The 22,692-nt window shown below is 40.4% G+C and overlaps 1 protein-coding gene across 3 annotated transcripts in view; it reads left to right on the top strand.

The window, feature by feature from the left end:
• SLC66A2 (solute carrier family 66 member 2) overlaps positions 1 to 22,692 on the top strand; it is a 105,013-nt gene that overhangs the window by 36,522 nt on the left and 45,799 nt on the right. For 2 of the 3 annotated variants that reach the window (XM_030552585.1, XM_030552586.1), the window contains one exon: positions 20,970 to 21,186. In XM_030552585.1, coding sequence (XP_030408445.1) covers positions 20,970 to 21,186 — 217 coding nt within the window. Of the gene's footprint in view, positions 1 to 20,969; positions 21,187 to 21,758; positions 22,470 to 22,692 lie in introns of those variants that run through there. The other variant, XM_030552587.1, reaches the window with a different exon arrangement.

A 22,692-nucleotide genomic window follows, 5' to 3' on the forward strand; every position in this document is an offset into this window, starting at 1 on the left:
ATTTAGAGGGGGACGTCTTCTGGGTTTTCTTTGTATATACTCTGACTAATCTCTTTGTAATGTTCCCTTGGATTTGAAAATTAGTCAATGTCACATTTTCAGACATTTACACCTGAAATTTCAGTGTTGTAACCATGGGGTCCAGACCCAAAATGGGGCTATGGGGGAGTTGCAGACCTGTTGTGGAGGGGTCGTGGACAATGTTCCCGCTGTTTTTTCCCTTTCATATGTGGAATGAATTTTCTTATGTGCCCCAATATGGAGGCAATGTGTGGTGGCGCTGGGGCTGAGGGATTCAGTGTGTGGGAGGGAGCTCAAGGCTGGGGCAGAAGTTTGGGGTGAGGGCTCCAGCTGGGGATCAGGGGTTCAGGGTGCAGCAGGCGTGCACTTTAGAGGGAACGTAGGTCATGGTACCACCATTCTCACTTCTGGGCTGCCTTCAGAGCTAAACTCCACGTTTTGCAACCTCCTGCGACTGCAGGAAACTTCGGGGCTGCTGCCAAGTCCTGCAGCGAGGGTACCTGGAGGTACCTGGAGATGAGTCTGATCTCCCCCGAGCATGGCTGTTCTGGGGAAGAGCAAGTCCCATCCCTCCCCAGCCCAGAGGGGACTAACAGCTAGAGCCAACTGGCAGTGCCTCTTTCCCCACCCACCCCTCAGCCCTTCCTTTGCCCTCCCCTCCAATAGCTAGATTTCATTGGAGAGGTCTGATTTTTGGCTGTGAATTTGGTATCTATTTATATGGGCACAGTCTTTTTTTTCTTTTTCTTTTTTTTTTTTTGCTTAAAGAAAAATCATTTGCAGCTCAGCTTTAAGCTCTGCATTTATAATGGGGTTTGGTTGCTTGATTTGTAAGGGTACTTTTACAAACTGTGCATGCAGCTGTTAAATGAGGCAGCTTTATAACTCTCCATTCTCAATTTTCCATAGATAATAATTGAGAAGAGTGAGTTGCTACTCTTGGACTTTCCCCCTCACTGTCCAAATATACAAGACATCCCATGTGAACGGCCAAAATGAAAAAATGCATAGGGTTTTTATACTGCCACCTGTAAGTGTAGTATCACAGCGCCTTCCATGTAAAATCAATAGTAATTTGATTCAGAATCCTTCTTTTGCTTTTAACTCTTCACTGCCTCTGCAGAAGCTTTGGTATTTACACAATCATTCCTCCCTTCAGCCCTTTCTGTGAGAAGGGTGTAGTAAAATAACTTGTAATTATGCATCCAAGGAATAGAACAAACAAAATCAATATAAAAATGACTTAAATAGTCCTCTCCACAAATTCCTACTTACGTTCTTGTGTATAATAGATGTGGAAGGCTGCACAGTTCATCAGTCTAATAGCTCGTCAGCTGTCATTCCGTTCTCCCCCGTTCCCTTGAGTAAAGACAGTATGTGTAACAAGCATGACAAAGGAAGACAAATGTCCATATCATTCAGCCATAAAAACTGCTCTATGCTATGGTAGAGGGGTGTTAATCTTGTTAGTGAACACCATTTATACTCTTGTCTCTGTTTTTTTTTATTCCTCTTCACAAATTCAGTTAAAAAAAAACAAAGTTCAAGTCCAGAAGACTTGAAAGAAAACAAATGATTGATTTCAGTGTTTTAATTTCTTGTTCCACCTCTTCTCCTAAAATTGCATTTATCTTAATAATTGGGGCACTAATATACAGACGCGATACACTTTGATAAATGAACACAATGATCTTAAAAAAAAAAACAAAAACAAAAAATAGTCCTTGCATAACTATTGTCAATCATGTCAGACCAGAGATTAAGAAATTAAAGGAAAAGGGTGTGGCTTGGTTTTTTTTTGGGGGGGGGGGGGCGCAGGTTTTTTTTTTTTTAATGGTAGCTCAGTCTTACTTAGGTTTTTCAGCTTTCCTATCACAAGCATTGAAATTAATGAGACCAAGGTCCCTGAATAAAACTCTTTAATGGCTTCCATCCTCACAAATTCTCTTTGTTAAAGGAGTGATAGGTAGAATTTCAAGCCATATGTCTGTTTCGTTCAGTCAATGTATAGCAGGGGTTGTCAAACTGGGAGTCGTGACCCCTTGAGCAGTCGTGAGGTTATTACGTGGGGGGGGTTGCGAGCTGTCAGCCTCAACCCCCAAACCCTGCTTCACCTTCAGCATTTATAATAGTGTGAAATATATAAAAAAGTGTTTTTAATTTAAAAGGGGGCGATTGCACTCAGAGGCTTGCTGTGTGAAAGGGGTCACCCAATACAAAAGTTTGAGAACACTGGTATATAGTAATTTACATTTGTGTAGAAACGTCTTAGAGTGAATTTTTACTTAAGCTTTACTAGGGAGCATTGAGGTCTTTTATCTCTCTCTTGCCTTTTGCAATAGTAATTATATTACCAGTGTAGCTTCCTCTTCTCAAATTCATGACTTTAATGTACTATTCCCTACTACCCAATTATTCTCCCGCTGACAGTGGTGAGTATACATCTCTTTACTTGCTGGTACTAGGGTTACTGGACAGCAAATGTGAAAAGTCGGGACAGGGATGGTGGGGGAGTAATGGGGGGTAATAGGAGCCTATATAAGAGAGAGACCCAAAAATCTGGACTGTCCCTATGAAATCGGGACATCTGGTCACCCTAACTGGTACTGTCTTAACCTTGGGAAAACCCTTTGCAAGCAGAAACCTCTCGCCCCGCCCTCCCCTTCACTGAGGAATTTTAAGAGGAATGAAATGAGCATGAGCTGTACTTTCCTGTAATGCATATTTTTCGTTGGTTACTTTCTGTAGCCTCGCTTTAAAAATGTGGCTGGGTTTGCACAGTGTATAGACTGATTCACTAGAAATGACAATTCTGAGTACTCCTATCTACAGTTGCTTACCTAAATAAGATCATCTAAATGCAGGGCTGCTGGAGCAATTTGTATAGTGGGGGTGGCCGAGAGTCATTGGACCAAACTGTAAACCCTGTAGATGATGGAAACCAGGCAGGCAGTGCAGCCATACCCGTAGTTCCAGCCCCTATGGTGTATTGTTTAGTCACTTTCACTGTTTAATGCAAGTTTTTAAGAAACATTTTAATTGAGGCCATTCATCCCCAATTTATCACGCTCTCGTGGTACGGTGAAGTGCCAAGAAATGTTTAGCAGGCCACATGGCATTATTACCAAAGGGTGTAAATGTAGAATGCATCTTTTTATCTGGATTCTAAACTAGTATGGGCACAATGGGGCTGTGGAGTCTGTCTTTGTTGGAGGTGGGTTGCCTAGGAAACGAGGATTAAACTTTGCAAAAGGGGGAGAACTGCATGCTATTTTTAGACAGACTGGTTAAGTTAGTATGTGGGACAAAACCATGTGCATGGGTGCTCTCTCTCCTCCTTTATCTTTTTGAATAGATATTCAGCTGTCACTGTGGAGGTGTTGCTGCATTTCCATAACTTCACAATTTTTAAATTTGTTCTTTCTCCTGAAAGTTAATATCAAAAACAAACTGTGTGTGTCTGACGAGCCCAATCTGACTTTAATATCTCAAATATTACTGGTCACATCTTTCAATTAGTTTCTAGTATAACTAATTGAGAGGAGTATAGCGACCAAGTGGGTGAAGTAATATTTTTTTGGGGGTAGGGGGCAACGTCTGTTGGTGAAGGGGACAAGCGTCACAGAGCTCTTCCTCAGGTCTGGACTTGAAGAGTACAAGCAGCCTAGATCAAATGGAAAAAGAATTTGGCTCTAATAAAATATTCTGATTGTTACTGTTCTTAGTGTCAAATTCAGTTGATGATTATCTTCAGCATTTAACTGATGACATGGAATGGTGTGCAGTCTCATTTCAGTTTGTGGGGCATATGTCCCTCACAATAGGGAAGACACAGGACTCCTGTATGGCAAACACAAAGAAGATTCTTTGAGGCTTCTGGGCACACAGATTAAATAGCTCCCTGGCTTTTATACTGAAATATGCAGTTTGTGCCACACAGCATTACCACCCCGGGAGGGGGGATAGGGGCCACATAGTGGGTAGTGGTCATGTCATAAACAGATGGTTAAGGGTTATTGTCCCTTTTACCTGTAAAAGGTTAGGAAGCTCAGTAAACCTGGCTGACACCTGACCAGAGGACCAATAGGGGGACAAGATACTTTCAAATCTTGGTGGAGGGAAGTCTTTGTTTGTGCTTTTTGTTTTGTTCGTTGTTCGCTCTTGGGACTAAGAGGGACCAGACGTACACCCAGGCTCTCCAAATCTTTCTGAATCAGTCTTTCATGTTTCAAAATTGTAAGTAATAGCCAGGCAAGACGGATTAGTCTTATTTTTGTTTTCTCAACTTCTGAATGTTTTTCTTTTTGCTGGAAGGATTTTTACCTCTGTTTGCTGTAACTCTGAACCTGAGGCTAGAGGGGGTTTCCTCTGGGCTACATGAATCTGAGTACCCTGTAAAGCATTTTCCATCCTGATTTTACAGAGATAATTTTTACTTTTTTTCTTTCTTTAATTAAAAGCTTTCTTTTTAAGAATCTGATTTTCCTTGTTTTAAGATCCAAGGGGACTGGATCTATGTTCCCCAGGGAAGGTTTTGGGGGAACAGAAAGTGTGCCAGGCACTAAATTCTGGCTGGTGGCAATGTACCAGATTTAAGCGAGTAATTAAGCTTAGAAGTGTTCATGCAGGTCCCCACTTTTTGTACTCTAAAGTTCAAAGTGGGGAAAGAAGCCTTGACAGGTCATCTAGAGCAATCCCTTGATTGCTGACTATGCTACCTTTGCAGTTTGCTTTTACTATTAATGGAAGTTTCACTCACGAATCAAAAAGAGAACAGCCCTCAGTTTGTAAGTGTCTGGTAAATTGTCAGCACAATTCCCATACTTTTCTAGTTTAAAGGAGGCAGTGTTGTCCAACAGTTCCAGAACCTAAGATGCCTAACCCCTGCTGTAAGTAACTGGCTGTATTTGACATACAGCCTCAGGAGCACATAGCAACTGTGGCATCAATGTAGGTAGCCTGCAGTCCAGTGCTGTGCAGATCCAGAGTTTCCACACCTGGAAAATTTGAGCTGAGTCATGTTCATCTCTGTAAAACTCATTGCGATCCTTGGATGAAAGTTGCTCAACAAGTGCAAGGTATTTAGTATAATAATCTGAGGTTATGTCTACGCTATAGAGCTTTTAGCGACACTGCTGTGACACTATAGTTCTGCTGCTAAAAGTCGTACGTTGTAGCCGCTGTTTGGCTCTCCTGCCGACAAAAAACTTCCACCCCCAACGAGTGGGGTTAGCTTCCTCAGCAGGAGAGCGCTCCTGCCAACAAAGTGTTGTTCACACTGGTGCTTGTCGTTGGCAAAACTTTTGTCTTTTGGTGGCAGTTTTTTTTTTTTAACTCCCCTGAAAGACACAAGTTTTGTCGTTCAATTGCCAGTGTAGACAAAACCAGGTGCTACTTCTGAGGCTTTGCTGGAATTTCAAATGATAACCTAGTACAGACACCCACCCCCAGGTTGCGCAAACCCGACTTTCGCAAATCCACATTTATGAAAAAAGTTCTATAAGCTAGAAATAGGATTTATTATTATTATTTGTGTAATGGTCAGGTATATATTTTGTTCCAGAACGCCGTGCGTAAGGCAGGGAGCAGCTGTACTAGTTAAAATAAATTAAAACCATTTTCATGGGGAAAATGAGTCCAGCTTAAAACTACAAAAGGCAAGAGATTCATAGTTCCAGGTTGCTTGTCATATTGCACTTAATTCACTCCTTTGTACTCTCTCAGTATTGTAGCTCATAGGATCCTTTGTCTGCAGGCTCTCCCTTGCCCCCCAAGAAGAAATCTCCCCAAACTGCGCACACAACTAAAACCGCTATGTTGCTATATACAGTGTGAATAATATGAAGAAAAATGTATTCTGGGTCAATATGCCCTTGGCGCACACAATCGGAAATCGTCTGTTTTATATTTTAAGTCTTTGGCAGGTTCGTTAGCTCATCTCATTTCTAAAAACCCAGCTGATAGTTCTCGTCTGTATTATGAGGACTCTAAAAACTTCTTTTGTGTTTAAACACAAATCTTTCGTGCTTTTCTTGCTTAACGTCATGATTTTTTTTAAAGGCTGTACCATCAGCAGTACTGTTGAATGATTTATTTTTAATTTAAAATTTTTTTTTAAGGTGCAGTCTGCTTTAGATAGTTTTGTGTGTGGGTGTGTGTTTTCTGTCTTCTGTCATACTACAACAACATGCTGTTAAATTTGGGATTAGCCAAAATGAAATCCTAACTATGGGTTTTTTTCCAAAAGGATAACTAAAGTGGTCTTAAATGGACATCGAGTCAATTTTAAAAGATGAGCTAAAAGTATTTCCAGGAATTATACGTTCCCATGCCAGTTGTTGTGATTTTTACAGTCAACTTTTTTATTTTAAAAAGTGATTTTTCTCTCCTCGTGCTGTGTGAAAGACCCACGCAAACTGAGAGTTTGTACAAAGCAGGCAGTGATGCTGATTACACACAGTGGGCTATCAAATGCATAAAGTAAGTGAATTGAAAAAATAGATTTTTTTCCCCCCCTCTACTTTCTTTCTATTTTGTATGAATTGTATGAGTTGGACACGAGTCCAACTCATACAATGAGTAGGCATTTCTTGTAAAACCATTTGGTGTAAAACATTTTCAGGCCAAGTATGACTTTAATCTATATTTTTAAGTTGGCAAAACAATCATCACTGCATTTTTTTAAAATAATTTTTAATGTTAAATTCCAACAACACTGTGCTAGGTGCAAAAGCAGTACCTGTGCCAAAGGGCTTAAAATAAGAAAAGTGATATATGAAGAATGGGTGAGAAAGGGATGCAATGAGAGGCCATATTTATGCCCATATATACACTTGTAATTTTTTAATTGTAACTAAGGTGCCAGCTGTCCGCACTTACCCCTTATTTGTCCCTTTGCCATCATTAATTAGTTGGTTACTTGAAGGCATCACGGCAGATGGCTATTGGAGAGGTGAAGCAGGAGAGGACTGGTGAGCCACCAGCAAGGAAGGGTATAATACTGTTGCTTGGGAGGCTGCACTGAGGGAAGCTTGGAGACATTGGTGTGTGACGCTGACAGCTGGGCAGATGAGGCTGATATTGTTGGTGGAACAAATGAGGTAGGGCTCCATTCAGTCACCGACGAGCCACCACATAGGGATGGGGCAGAGTTGTGAAAAGTCTTGAAGATGAGGACAAGGAACTTGAACCTGTTGTGGTGAAAAAGGGGGAACCAGTGGAGAGATTCAAAGCGGTGGGTATTGTGGTCATAGAAAAGGATCCTGGTAGCTGCATTCAGAATGGATTTGGGGAAGTGGCTGATAGAATCATAGACTATTAGGGTTGGAAGGGACCTCAAGAGATCATCTAGTCCAACTCCCTGCTCAAAGCAGGACCAATCCCCAAATAGCCCCCTCAAGGATTGAATTTACAACCCTGGGTTTAGCAGGCCAGTGCTCAAACCACTGAGCTATCCCTCCTTCCCGGGTGCTGAGGAGGTTCCAGTAAGTCAGTATTGCTGATCCCAAGCATTCAAAAATCACTGAAAGTCAATCCGACTTAAGTCTTGACTCGTGAATATCCTAAGTACCTTAAATTCCCAAACATTTTTTACTAAGCTGACCTGCCAGTTGCATTTTGTCCTTTTTTGGGGGCCTTGGGGGCCTCACCATGTCCCGTGCTTGGCTCCCTCAAACCCCTTGCTCTTTCTGTCACAGCTCTACCCCCTCTCACACACACCTGCCCTGCAGCTGGGCCGCCATCACTACCAGGCTGCTGACTGTCCACTCGCTGACTCCAGTCATCTCCTTTGTGCTGCTGCCTGCACCTTCTTGCTCTCGCTTCCCTTGGGTGGCAGGCAGCTGTGTTGGGAATGAGATCCAGGTGGCAGCATCAGCAGCGTGGAGGGAGTGGCTGGAAGGAGCTAGTGAGCAGTCAGTCAGCAGTCTGTCCCCGCCCAGCATGTGCCTCAGAGGTGCTTCTTCTCTGCTGGTGCTGCTGCTTGGATCCCATTTCCCATACTGCTGCTCATGGGAAGTGAGAGCACAGGGGAGAGCACCTCTAGGGCATATGCAACCCGCCTAGACCCTGACCCACTGTTTGGGAAGCTCTGCCTTAGGGAACTTTTGAAAATGGAATTTAGACTCTTAAGTCACTTAGGGTAAAAATATCAATAAGCACCTATGCCTTAAAAGTACTGTGGAGGAAAAGGCAGCTTAAGAACAGCCAGATGTGGAGGCCGGCTGAGAGGAAGAAGTCTGGGACAGTCTTCTTGGTCAAGTCACTTAGCCTCTCTGTGCCTCAGTTGTTTATCTGTAAAATGGGGTTAACAACACTGCCCTACTGCACAAGAGAGTTGTGAGGATAAATAAATTGAAGGTTGGGAAGCATTCAGATACTGCAGTGATAGGGGCACATAAAATAGAGGTGAACGTGACTCCCAGATTATAGGCCTGAGAGACTGGAAGGATGATGGTGGCATTAGCAGTTGGAGAGAATTTGTGAGAGAGGAGGGAGTTTCAGAGGAAAGATGAGTACAGTTCAGAGCTATAAAAAGCTTTGGTGCTAAAACTCTAATTTCTCTTTCTTGTTCAAGGAGTGCGTTTAATCACTTCCTCCTTCATTCAGGATCATTTGTAAGGACACTTGGGATCACACTAAGTACCATTGGCTTTTATCACTCTCTCTTTTTTTTTTTACAGTAAGCAGAATTAATGAGAAAAATAAAGAGAGACAATGAGCTTTAAAGTTTAAAAGACAGCTGCTTAGCTGTTTCTGCGGCTTATGAGCACTATTAAGGCCATCACAGACGACTTGGCAACAATTAAACTTGGACTTCTTCAACCCTCTTAAGCCAAGCTCTCTGTCACAACTCCACTGTATCTGGTATATTACCTAGTGACCTGTCACTAGAGCACTTAGAGCAGGGTTGTTAACTGCATTTCATGCCTTGGGTTGAGTTGGGGTGGGGGGAGGTTTTCCATTTCAAGGAAGATTTTATATGAGTTATTTCTCTCTGAATTTTACAGTGGTTTTAAAAAAACAAACAAACACCATTTCCAATTCATAAGTCGCTGCATGAACCGAACTCTGCTAATTGAGGGCCTACGGTGATGGGAGCTGTGCAAAACCCTTAGGTAAGGCTGAGGTGTCACTGATAAATCTTGCTGCATCCCTGCTGCTCCACCAGTGATGCTAGCCTTGATGGCCTGCACGTCTGCTCCTCCGACAAGCCTCTTTGTGGTTCCTTCCATTTTAGCCCTCACACATGGAACGGCTTCCCTAAATTGACCTGTAAGACTGCTACTCTCTCCTCCTTCAAATTCCTTCTCAAGATCCGGGGTGCTTGAATGGGGAGGGGCCCTGGGCCCTGGCTCCTTCACTTTTAAAAGTGGATGGGCTATACCCTCCCTTTTTTTTTTAACAGCCATAAGGATGAGCCACTGGGGTGGGAGAGGGTGGAGAGGAGTGAACAGGTCTGGGGCCTCCAGGGGAAGGGGAGGAGTGGGGGGCATGGCCATGGTTTGGGTACCAGTGGGCCCCCTCACTGTTAGGGACCTTCTGCCGCTCCTGCTCAAGATGCTCTTCTATAATAATGCCTGCAAGAAATCAGCCAACATACAGTGGATAGACTGAGAAGGGTCGGGGCATGCAGCTCAGCACCTTGGCTTATAGGGCACGGACCATGTTTGTATCTATTTGTACAGTCTCTGCACCATAGGTGCTGGAACTAGGGGTGCTACTGCACCCCTGGCTTGAAGTGGTTTCCACCATATGTGGGTTTTACAGTTTGGTTCAATGGCTCTCTGCATCCCCACTACACAAATTGTTCCAGCACCCTTGCACTGCACAACAGAGCCTGGACTGGGGTCTGTGGGTGCTACTGTGATGTAAATATTGAATACTAAGTCATGAGCTGTTGACAAGTCAATGTGCTACAAATAAGCAGGGATGTAAGAGGTGTACAAAATAATTGAATGATCTAGAGAAGTAAGGAAGGGTAGGAGCACACATCTGATGATGCAAGAACAATGGGGTGCTCAATGAAAACGAAAGGTTTCATTTGAAAATTTGATGATCATTTAAGAAAGGATCCAAAAAGTAGTGGTGTGTTTTTGGGTTTTACACAACCCATAATTGGCCTGTGGAACTTGTTGCCATGTGATATCATTGAGGCCTAGAATTTCATAGGTTTCAAAACCAGAGTAGCTACTCTCTAGTTGCATTCAGTGTGTGTGTGTGTTCGTGTTTTATAAACATATACAATTTCATAAGCTAATCGCTGACTGGTTAAGACAAAATATCCCCTATGGACAGGCCATTACACAACTGCCCAGTCGATGGAATAGGGGTGGGGGAGGGAAAGGTATGGGCTTCTTGTTTTGGTTATTTGCAGCTTCCCCTGAAGCAGTTGCTTGCTGGCAAAGGCAGCATTCTGAGCTTTCTAAAACATTAGTCTCCTATGATATATGTGATTCCTGTGTGCCTTCCAGCCTCCACATTGTTAATTGGTTTGTATGTCTCTGCACCTGTCGCACATCCACAGTGTATGTGATGCCTCTGACCTTTATACAGTCCTTCCTGGGAGTGTGCTCCTTGAGGACTAGGCCCCAGTCTTCCACTTTTAGAAGGATGAGACCCCCCCCAGCTCCACTACCCCGAGGTCATTATCTTCAGCACCTCCTGTTTCTCACCATCACTTCTTCAGCTGGGTCCAAAAGAACAGGAACCTCCTGTTTGCAGATGTGCCTCTGTTGCCGCTAAACCTTTTCAAAGCAAGCCAGCATTTATCAGTCATTTGAGTTACAGTATGTAGGGTCCTTAGGTTAGAGTGGACGAGCAAAGCTTACATGCATGTCCATACTGGCAGCATTACCTGCTTCTCACCCCAAGCTGCCCAGGGTTCCATCCCCCCTTGCACTGGGGCAGCAGTTTACTTAGTCCAGTCTCCTCACACCGCCAGTCTTTGTTTCAAGTTGTGGTTATGTTGTTTCATATGTTCTGCCTCCCTGGGCTGGCAGTCATTGAAAATTAACGATTTTTGTTGATCCTCCACTTTCTTTCCAAGAGGACTCCATTCATATGTTGACAGTTCTCTTGATAATTTGTCCATACCAGTTAATGTGCCTACTGTCTGTGTGACTTCTACATGGTCCTCTGTCCTAGCAAAGAAATGACCCCTTTCAATCCCAGTAGGTAACCCTTTAAAAGTGAGTGGGGAAATTGAATCAGACTTTTCATAAAAAAAATCCCCATAAGAATTACATAAATTCCCCATATTCTGCATAACGCATAGATCTGAAGGGGGCTCTCATTGCAAGAAAATGAAATTTAGTCCTTTTTTGTTTTTTGTTTTTTTTTTGCTAGCAAAAAAGGAAATGAAGGTAAAAGCAGAAAGCTACACAAGCTGTCCTCCAAGGAAATATGGCTTCAAATGAGTTGTGTGAAATAAACTAACTTTATTTCTGGTAAGAAATCCATGAAACCTGTCATTTGAGACAGCTGGTCGCCAGTTCTTTGACTTGAAAATCAAAGCCAATTTTGACAGTTATAGTTCCTGCGCTTGCGTGGGGTTTATAACACATAGATTGAAGCAATAGGAAAGGCTTTTTGAAGCATACAGTGCAATGGATAAAGTGTATCATAAAAATTTTAAAGCATAAATAGCTGATACATAAAGGACACTGTATCGTGACTCTTATCCCAGGGGCTGCATGTACTGTAGGACTGTGGCACAACTTGGGTGTGTTGGAGAACGCAGTCCCAAAGGCAAGAAGTTTAGTTTAGCGTTGGTCTCTGCACTCAGAGGACCTGGATGAACAGAGTACTGTTTACAGTGCAGGATTAAGGCATAAGCTAACAAAGCTACAGTTTAGGGCCTCACAATATGAGGGGCTTCTAAAAAAGAAAAAACTGACTCCAATTTTAATAAAATTGGTTGATAAAGGAGATATAGGAAAAAGAAGATTCTCTGTAAATATAGATATTTTTGTTCAAATCTGACAAAAATATACACATCTGGCTACACAAATACCCTTATCCTACCCTTACCCTTCACTAATTGTTCATTAGTGACCAATGGGAGGCCAGGTCCGAGGGAAAAAAAGGATAATTGCACTTGTAAAATTAGTATTTCTACGAGTAAGTCTGCTATCAGTTTCCTAAGGCAGCGTTTTGTTTGCCAGCTGCTACGGGTAAAATTCTGATCGTACCTTCGTTATTTATTTAAATAAATAATCTCCCTGCTGATAAAATCAGGGGAAATATGAGCTCAGTGGCGGCAGTGTCATGAAGCAATTCTGCCAAGCTCATACTCTTATGTTAGTGCGTTCGTTCTTTCTTTTGATCTGTAGACACACATACAATTGTGTATTTTAGTGCACACGCTGCTTTCTGCTTCAGGAGTTATCCATGCTTCACATGATTGAGGTTGCAGGTGATCGTCTTATGGACTTGGCTTGAGTGGATCTTGAGGAGGATAAATTTGTGTTGGCTTTCCTCTGTCAGTTTCAGGAACCTTCACAGTAAATATCAGCAAGAATAATAGCAAAAATTAAACCGGAATAAATATTTGTAAATATATTTTATATATAGTCTGGATTAATTTTGCTAGGAAAATGCAAAGTTTTTATCAAACATTTTTCCTCTATTCATATGAAAAGAAGGATAATTATTCTTATTCCTAGTGTAAAAAAATTATATATCCTCTCTTGTTTTCCTGTGAGAATATAGACAAAATAGCACTAACTTTCACAGAAATATTCTGGCAAAATAACACAGTTTTTCGGTGTGTATGTATATATGAAATAACTTTTATTAATATATGTAAGGGCTGTCAAGCGATTAAAAAAAATTAATCACGATTAATTGTGCTGTTAAACAATAATTACCATTTATTTAAATGTTTGGATTTTTCTACGTTTTCAAATATAGATTTCAATTACAATACAGAATACAAAGTGTACAGTGCTCACTTTAGACAATAACAGAAAATGTGAAAATGGCGGAGGTGCTTAATTGACTTCTTTGTTTCAGTTTTCACTGAGAAGGTTGGTGGAGATTGTACATCTAACATAGTGAATTTCAGTGAAAATGTGGTAGGATCAGAGTATAAAATAGGGAAAGAACAAGTCAAAAATTACTTAGACAAGTTAGATGTGTTCAAATCACTGGGGCCTGATGAAATGATGCATCCTAGAATACTCAAGGAGCTGACTGAGGAGATATCTGAGCCATTAGCAATTATCCTTGAAAAGTCATGGAAGACGGGAGACATTCCAGAAGACTGGAAAAGGCCAAATAGTATGCCCATCTATAAAAAGGGAAATAACAACAACCTGGGGAATTACAGACCAGTCAGCTTAACTTCTGTACCCGGAAAGATAATAGAGCAAATAATTAAGGAATCAGTTTGCAAACACCTAGAAGATAATAGGGTGATAAATAACTAAGGTGACCAGATGTCCCATTTTTAAAGGAGCAGTCCTGTTTTTTGGGACTTTTTCTTATATAGGTGCCTATTACCCCTCACCCTGTGTCCCATTTTTTCACAGTTGCTATCTGGTCATCCTATAAATAACAGTCAGCATGGATTTGGCAAGAACAAAGCATGTCAAACCAACCTGATAGCTTTCTTTGACAGGGTAACAAGCCTTGGGGCTAGGAGGAAGGTGAAGATGTGATATATCTTGACTTTAGTAAGGCTTTTAGTACCATCTCTCATGACCTTCTCATAAACAAACTAGGGAAATACGACCTAGATGGAGCTACTATAAGGTGGGTGCATAACTCATTGGAGAAATCATCCCCATAACTGTTTGGAAAATTGTTCCCAGAGAGTACTTATTAGTGGTTCACAGTCCGCTGGAAGGGCATAACGGGTCGGGTCCTGCAGGTATCAGTTCTGGGTCTGGTTCTGTTAAATATCTTCATCAATGATGTAGATAATGGCATAGAGGGTACACTTATAAAGTTTGTGGACGATACCAAGCTGAGGGCACAGGAGGTTGCAAGTGCTTTGGAGGATAGGATTAAAATTCAAAATTATCTGGACAAACTGGAGAAATGGTCTGAAATAAATAGGATGAAATTCAATAAGGACAAATGCAAGTGTCCCTTCCTAAGTTGAGTAATCAGTTGCACACATACAAAATGAGAAATTAATGCCTGAGAAGGAGTACTGTGGAAAGAAGATCTTGGGATCCCAAGCTAAATATGAGTCAACCGTGTAACGCTGTTGCAAAAAAAAGCAAACATCATTCTGGGATATATTAGCGGGAATATTGTAAGCAAGACACGAGAAGTAATTCTTCTGCTCTACTCTGCGCTGATTAGGCCTCAACTGGAGTATTGTCCATTTCTGAGCGCCACATTTCAGGAACGATGTGGACAAATTGGAGAAAGTCCAGAGAAGAGCAACAAAAATGATTTAAAGGTCAGAAAACATGACCTATGAGGGAACATTAAACAAATCCAATTTTTTCAGTTTGGAGAAGAGAAGACTGAGAGGGGACATAAAAGTTTTCAAATACAAGGAGGAGGGAAAAAAATTGTTGTTCTTAACCTCTGATGATAGGACAAGAAGAAATGGGCTTAAATTGCAGCAAAGATGGTTTAGGTTGGACATTAGAAAAAATTTCCTAACTGTCAGAGTAGTTAAGCACTGGAATAAATTGCCTAGGGAGGTTGGAATTGCCATCATTGGGGATTTTTAAGAGCAGGTTGGACAAACACTTGTTAGGGATGGTCTAGATAATATTTAGTCCTGCCATGAGTGCAGGGGACTGGGCTAGATGACCTCTCGAGGTCCCTTCCAGTTTTATGACTCTGATTTATTTTTTATTGCAAATATTTGCACTGTAAAAAAACAAAAGAAATAGTATTTTTCAGTTCACCTAATGCAAATACTGTAGTGCAATCTCTTTATCATGAAAGTTGAACTTACAAATGTAGAATTATGTACAAAACCCCCCTGCACTCGAAGATAAAACACTGTAAAACTTTAGAGCCTACAAGTCCCATCAGTCCTACTTCTTGTTCAGCCAATCGCTCAGACAAACAAGTTTGTTTACGTTTGCAGATGATAATGCTGCCCGCTTCTTGTTTACAATGTCACCTGAAAGTGAGAATAGGCATTTGCGTTGCACTGTTGTAGCCGGAGTTGCAAGATATTTACATGCCAAATGTGTTGAAGATTCATATGTCCCTTGATGCGTTAGCCGCCATTCCAGAGGACAGGCATCCATGCTGATGATGGGTTCTGCTTGATTGATTTCTTTTTAATCGTGATTAATTTTTTTGAGTTAATCACGAGTTAACTGCAGTTAATTGATAGATCGATCTATCTAAAATATTTTTGTTGTATAGATATAACTATTAATATTTATAATAAAATTATTTTTTACTTCTACTAATTTTAGTACCAATATTAGGTAATTCAGCATAACCTCCTTCTATAAAAACAAAACAAATCAATTTATTGGACAAATACAACCCACAAACAATTTTCTGATAGTTTGCTTATTACCTGGGTGTAATTCATATCAGTATAACTAATAATTGAGCTTTAAGCTTGTGGGTTATCCGCATCCTATATCCTCTATTGCCATATTATATCTAAGAGTCTTATTGCGTATTCAGAAAAGGAATTTCACAATTTAGATGCCCCAACAGAGAAGAAAAATTTCCTGAGAACTCTTCTAGTAAATTGTATTATGTACTGTAATTTTTTTTATTTTGTATTTTTTATATTTTATCGGTTACTTCTACTTTACTTACACACACAATTAGTTCAAAGAATTTGTCTAAAATGTATTTCTGTCATGATGACATCATTACAGAATATTAAAAAATGAATATTCTATTTTTACAACTTCACCTTTGTATATATGCAAATATAAAGCTTTTGTCTTATAGATTCATTGTCCTTTCTGTGAAAATAAAAAAATTCATGTTTTATGGTATGAGAACCTCTTGCAGTTGATGTAGTTTAGGGCGTCAGAATGTCATAATCCGCTCCTGACTGTTTATATCAATGCAAGAGTAAAATTACCCAGGCTTCATGTGGGCCAACTCCTTTTTGCACCATATTACCACCTTCCCAAAGTTAAAAACCAGTTCAACACCCAACTACTAAAATCCTGTGAAAGGGTTTGTTGACTTGGAGCAAGCCAGCCAGAAAAGTTGCTGCAGCAAGCAGTAGCTGCCTTCTGATTTACTATTCCTCCTCCTCTTCCCTAAGCTTTTTGTTATCTTGAGCCTTGTGGAAAGACTCAATAATGGCATAGCCATATTTGGCATATTTGGCATATGCCCCGTTATGAAATGGGGCAAAGGAGTGACAAGTGCACTTTAGCCTCACGACTACATGAAGTCAAATTTCCAGTGGCTTTTGATTTTTGCTTTCTTTTTACACTGTTTTAGTCTTCCGTTTCACTGCTTCTCAAAAGGAATTAATGTAACAACTAATTGCTGGAAAATTTTTTATGACCAAAATGTGACTTGGGTTTTTTTGTTTTGTTTTTTAAGAGCTCTGTAAGAAGAAGTTTGATGCAAAGATCCTAGTGGAAGCAGATGTTGTGCAGTTTTCCTGGGGTCATTCTGACACTTCACATATAATCTTAACCTTGAATTTTCCACTTTCTTGTTGGCTCTGATAATACTAAATCTGGTTATTCCATCCCTACTTTTGAGTGTTACAGATGACACACATTTGATGTGAATCCCAGAGTAGGCATGGCAACCTGCTCTCCTTTATCTCCATCCACAAAATACTCTCATCATTGCATAAAGGACTTATGCAGCAAACTCCCTGTAATGTTTATTAATAGGCTTTTCCAACATAAATCTCTCTTCCATCAATGGATTAACATGTTAGAAATGTAACCAGTTTATTGGATTAAGTAGCGTTTGGAGCTAGTAATACGTTAGAACCTTTCGTTTTTACATTGTCAGTTTAAATCCAGTGCAGGTCAGTAGTGACAGAAAGTTACCATCTGATTGTTCAGTGGCCTACATCAAATGAGTTTGGTCATAGGTCCACATGATGCAAACCATCTTTAGCTCCTATGTCAAGGCTGCCAGCAAAGACTTAATGGGCAGAGGTGATCTGTCCAGGTTACGTTTGAGGCATATTGGTATTGCAATGCGGGTAGTTCATATTGTACCTTGTTGTACCTGTTTTGTGGACAAAGAAGACTTCAGTCTCTGTGGCTGTCAAGCCTGCATCTTTCACAAGCAGTACAGTCTTATTTCAAAGAATGTAATAAACACGGTTTAACATAGAGTGTTAAGACAACTGTAGAAAGTATTGCATTAGTGTGTTTTACTGGTGCCTGGCAAATAAGGGGCAAAAGCCTGCTTTTTGTTTTGTTTTGTTGTTTTTCTTTTGTGTGTTCTAGATCTTCAATATTCATGATTATATTTACTGTGGAAGATTATGGCAAATAGAGAACAGTGAAATGATGACATTAGAGACTGAAAGATAAGCAATTAGGGGAAAAGATTTTTAGTTACTGTTCAAAATTGAGGCTTTGGTTTAATTATCATCTTGTCTCTTCAGTTAAGTCACATGAGCTCCCATTCATGGTTGTTCTAATTTTAAAAAAAGCAGAAAACCCATCCCTTAAAAAAAAAACCAAGTCTTTTGAGGCCCTCTTACTAGATAATCAAAGGAGGGGTTTAAAAAGAAAGCAACTTACTTTAAAATAAAATTAAAAAAACCAAAACCCTTTGTAGGTCACTTTAAGGTCAATTAGTCTTTGAGTGAGTGAGGTAATATATTTTATATGATCAACTTCTGCTGCTGGAAGGGACAAGCTTCGAGCCTCACAGAGCTCTTCCTCCGATCTGGAGAAGGTATCTAGAATGCTCAAGCTAAATACAAGGTGGGATAGCTTCTAAGGATGTGGTAGGAGACCAGGTGAAGTCCTCATCCTCTCATAACAGTGTATCATGTCAGTTAGCTCAACAGTATTCTATTATTTTGCTATGAAAGGTATGACTGCTACGACATGATGTCATCTAACTTCGTTGGTGCCTCCTGGAGAAGGGTGATGCTCAGAAGGACTACTTCACAACTTTATTTCCAGCCTTAAATTGATTTGTTTATGGCCTTTCTTGAGCATCTGAAACCAATTACTAGGGCAGATAGCTTTGGCTAAAACAAGCTTCCTTGCGAAACATCTGAAACCTATTATAAGACAAAACACTAGTTTAACAATCCAAGTAAGGGCCGGCAAAACTAGCATCCATATGAAAAACAGGAAGCAAACGTGACATCATCATCTTAACATTTTTTTAAAAAATCCAATCAGTTTCTACTTGTTTTTGGAAAAAGCACCGCCATTGTAAGGGTGATGCAGAAGTTTATATCTTTCCAAATGCAGAAGTCTCTTTTGGTACAATGTATGTCTGTAAAATAGAGCAATTACTGATTGGATTGTTTTGAACAGAATTCAGATTTTTTCTCCCCGTAAAGCAGTTATTGAGGTTATAATTGTTCTTGTCTTCCCTCTCTCTCACCCTCTGTTCAGTATAACATTATCAGGCTAGTTGTAGCTGAAATTAGAAATGACTCAGAACCTACAGTTATGAAATTTAGGCTCTGTATAGCCTAATGGTGGTTTGAGAATTTGAGCTTTTATGAATTGAGTGAGTGGAGGTGTTAGAGCGGTGCACGCATTCTGATGGGTTTGTAAGTTGTTTTTTTTTAATTGTTATGTTAGTTACATGCTTTTAGCTATTTAGTTTATATTATAAAAGTTAGGCATTCAGGTTCACTGTGGGGGTGAAACTGTAGGAAAGGACTGTGGGAGTAGGAGGAAAGTGGGAATAGAGAGAGGGGGAACCCCTTACCCCCCTCCCCCACAGTGTGTGGAGGTGAGGCCTGGCAAAAGAGGGTGAACAGTAGTCATAGAGAAGCCCAAGGAAGTTGCACCAAAAAAGGGCAGTACAACCAATAAGGAAAGAAATTGATGCAGAGTCCAAGATTCAGAGCAGTGTGACTAGATGATGAATTTTAAGAGCAGTCAAGGATCCTTTTGGTCTGGTAGAGCATGGGAAAGACAGTGTTCTGAGCTACAGCTGCTGCTTTCTGATAGAGTTCAGGTATTTATGTGGACACCTTTTGAATATTACACATTGAGTTGGAGAGGTATTTATTGGAAAGTAAATGGGAAACTTTCCAGGTACCAGTTGGATGTTTTGTCCTACAGGCTTTAGCAGAGAGAGAATCTGAATTAAAACAAAATTTCTATAATTTCTAAGGGCTGAACTTCAATGAATTGCCAGCATTGTAAGAGATCTGAAGTTTGCATTACAGTTGTTCAAATTCATAACTTAAAAAAAAAAACAACCTAGTGAGAGGACATTGTTGGGTTGAGTTTAAAGGCCATTTGTAGTTCCCCTTTTCAAGGATTTGGGTCACTTTTGCTTTGAGAATGGCTCTGCAATAGGCTGTTTATATTCAGTTCTTGGCCATAGCACTCTATTGTATTTTCTTACCAAACATGATTATGCTACAACTGGGGCTGGAATCCAACCTGCTTTCCTGTTTCATTTTGTTTTGGCTGGATAAAGTTAACTTGTTGGATGCAGAGGCTGATGTGTTTAACCTGAATTTACAGAAAGTGTTTTTAAAGAGCATCCAGATCACCGGAGTGTGATGCAGGGTCAGACAAGGTGTTGGTTGGCCTTGTTAGTAGAGGGGCTTTTTTGGTTCAAATTCTTTCAATGGAGGAGAAAGTGAACAAAGGCCACAACTGGTTTGTTACTTCCTGGAGTGTTTTGGCTGCTTCATGTACTACAGCCATTAGATGGTCCACTCTTTTGGTGAGTAAGGGGATTAAGTGTGTTTTAACCCTCTGTCTCGCTTGCTGTCTGTCTCTCGCTTGCTCTCTCTATTTTTTTTTATAGTATTAAAGTGGAAGAAGCTATAATAGCAGCAACAAGTGATTTATTAGTTTAGAGCTTTCATTTTGGGTGATTCCATTATTATTTATTTTGCAATAAAGCCATTGTCCTTGATTGTATTTGTCTGTTGTTTTATACCAGCCTTATCACTGAGGTATCTGAATGCCTTTCAGTACTGCTTTGTTATATGAATAACATCTGTCTTGTGCTGTTCATTCTTTCTCTAATGTGCTTCCCAGAGGCAAAGGTTGTGTTTATAGTATAGTTGCAGTGTGTTTTGTTTTGGCATCAAATATATATACCTCTATAGCTCTAGCTCTATATCTATATATATCTCCACTGAGTTGCGTTTTTATTAGCAAAGGCTCGGTGGTCCAAGGAATGCATCTTACACTTGGAATGAAAAGTTAGTGAGCTTTGTGGTGGTTCCTGTGGGATTTAATTCTGCAGGCTTGGGCTGGCCCCCGAGAAAGCTGTCTCCTGCCCAGATCAGCTTTTTACTTTTGCTGTAGATAGTTCCATTGTGCCGAGGAGCAGAGTTCTCTACCACAGCCTCTGTCCCAGAGCTTCAGTCAACTTTTTAGATGTCCCAGGAGTGTGAGTGCCTCGAAGTTAAGGACCATGATCTTGAATTGGAGAGCTCTTAGATTGTGTTTTGGGGCAGAGCCTTTGTATTGTGTGGTGTTGTATAAATCTGTGTTAATGTTCTACAGCTAGTAATCGCCAGATGGGTTTTCTACATTTTAGTTTACTCCCCAAGGGGCAAGGATTTCAGTAAAAGCCAATTTTGGAAACACGTTGAAAGGTGGGAAATCCTTGTCTCCTCTTTGTCTCCTGAGCAGCCACACCACTGATCATCTTTTCCTTTTTTAACTTTAACTTTAGACTTTTGGGTTTTTTTTCCTCCTTTTCCTTCCTCCTGCCTTTATTTAATCCCTTACATGAAGGATGATAATGACTCTTATGCTTTCCAGTTGTTAGTTCCACCTGTTAAAGATTCTGAGAGAGATTAATGATGTGAGTTGGGAAAATTCGTATCTTTTTATATTCTATTTCAGATTTTGACTTGAACTATTTTTGGCACTGGAGCAAGTTTACCGACTATGTGCAGTGTGTTCTGACTTTCACGGGGGTGACAGGATACATCACTTACCTCTCTCTCGACTCACTTCTCTTTGTGGAAACACTGGGCTTCCTGGCTGTGTTCACTGAGGCCATGTTAGGCGTTCCGCAGCTTTACCGTAACTATCAGAACAGATCGACCGACGGAATGAGGTAAGCTATTTGTTTAAATTGGTTTGTGTTTGAGGTGGTGATAGGGAGAATCCCTGACTATTTCTGGAAGAATTTTCTGATGTCCTTGAGTTTTTACTGTTTGATAGAGTAGTCATAGGGCTAGATCCTTGGATGATATAAGCTGCCATGGAAGTCAACCATGCTACACTGATTTACGTCCCCTGAGGATTTGATCCACACTTTTAATAAGCTCTGATACACACTATTAATAAGCTCATCAAATGAGCACTGATGGAGGCGGTTTGTAAAATAAACTTAAACATTCTGCTATTGTTATTCACATTGGATCTAGATTAAGGATGGGCTACAGGTCTGACTTCTGTCACCCCACGCTAAATGCTGACAAATGGATCTTCCTGAAAACAAGAGAAATCTCCTCTTGTCAGTCACCTTTCACAAAATATGGCCTCGCTCCCAGCCCTTGTCTGTCTTCCATTACATGGCTGTTGTACAAAGTCGTCATCTAACTGCCACCATTTCAAACTCTTTAAAGTTCTAGGAAAAGACCCATCTTACTTTTTTTCTTCTTCTTTTCTTTTTTTTAAACACAGCATCTACCACTGTGGTACCAATGACCTAATCCAAAGCCCGCTGGAGTCAGTGAGAGTCTTGCCATTGGCTGCACTGGTCTTTGGATCAGTCTGTAACTGCAGATGACCTAGGACGTATTCTGTCTGATCACTGCAGGCTCATTGGCTTGTTCCATCACTGCCTGTTCTGTTGCTTTTGGGGCACGAGGAAACGAGGATCTGGCACCACTTGTCATGTAAAGATTCAGTAATAAGTGACATAAGACCCCTTTCTGAAACTTAAAAGACTTACCAATGGATTGATTGAGCCCATTAGTGAGACTTACATTAAAAAAGAAATCAACAATATTTCTAACTTAAAGAATGAATCTCCTAATTATAAGTTATATCTTCATAGTCTCTTGCAAATCACTATATGAGGCATGACACCAGTGTCAATATCTTATTTTAACCGAATTTGGGAAGTGTTGTTTATTGGGAGTGTGTGTGTGTGTGGGGGGGGGGGAATTGACATATATCAAAACCACCAAAGATAGGGAAAATAGTTTGAATTTGAATTTGTGTGTAATAATTTCTGGCAGTCCAGTTCACGCATTTTTGTTAATTAACTATTTTTACTATGTAATGGTATCTTCTGTGACGCCCCCCTCCATATTGGCTGTTCATTCTTATACATGACTTCTACTCACGCGAAAATAAATTAAATACTATTAAAAATTACAAACTAGACACTTAAAATTGTACATTCATCATTGAGTGACTTTTTGTGAACAACTTGAGTGAAAGAAAACTTTGATCTCATATTCACCATTTTGAATGTTAGACTTACATTACCATGCACACTGTACATCCCAAGATAATGTTACCTAGTTGCAAAACCAACTGAGAGGTTTTTAAAAGTGACCACTGCATTGTGTTTTTTCAGTAATCCATTGAACCAATACAGCAGCAATTT

Source organism: Gopherus evgoodei, chromosome 2 (genome assembly GCF_007399415.2).
Source record: "Gopherus evgoodei ecotype Sinaloan lineage chromosome 2, rGopEvg1_v1.p, whole genome shotgun sequence".
Classification (NCBI taxonomy): domain Eukaryota; kingdom Metazoa; phylum Chordata; order Testudines; family Testudinidae; genus Gopherus; species Gopherus evgoodei.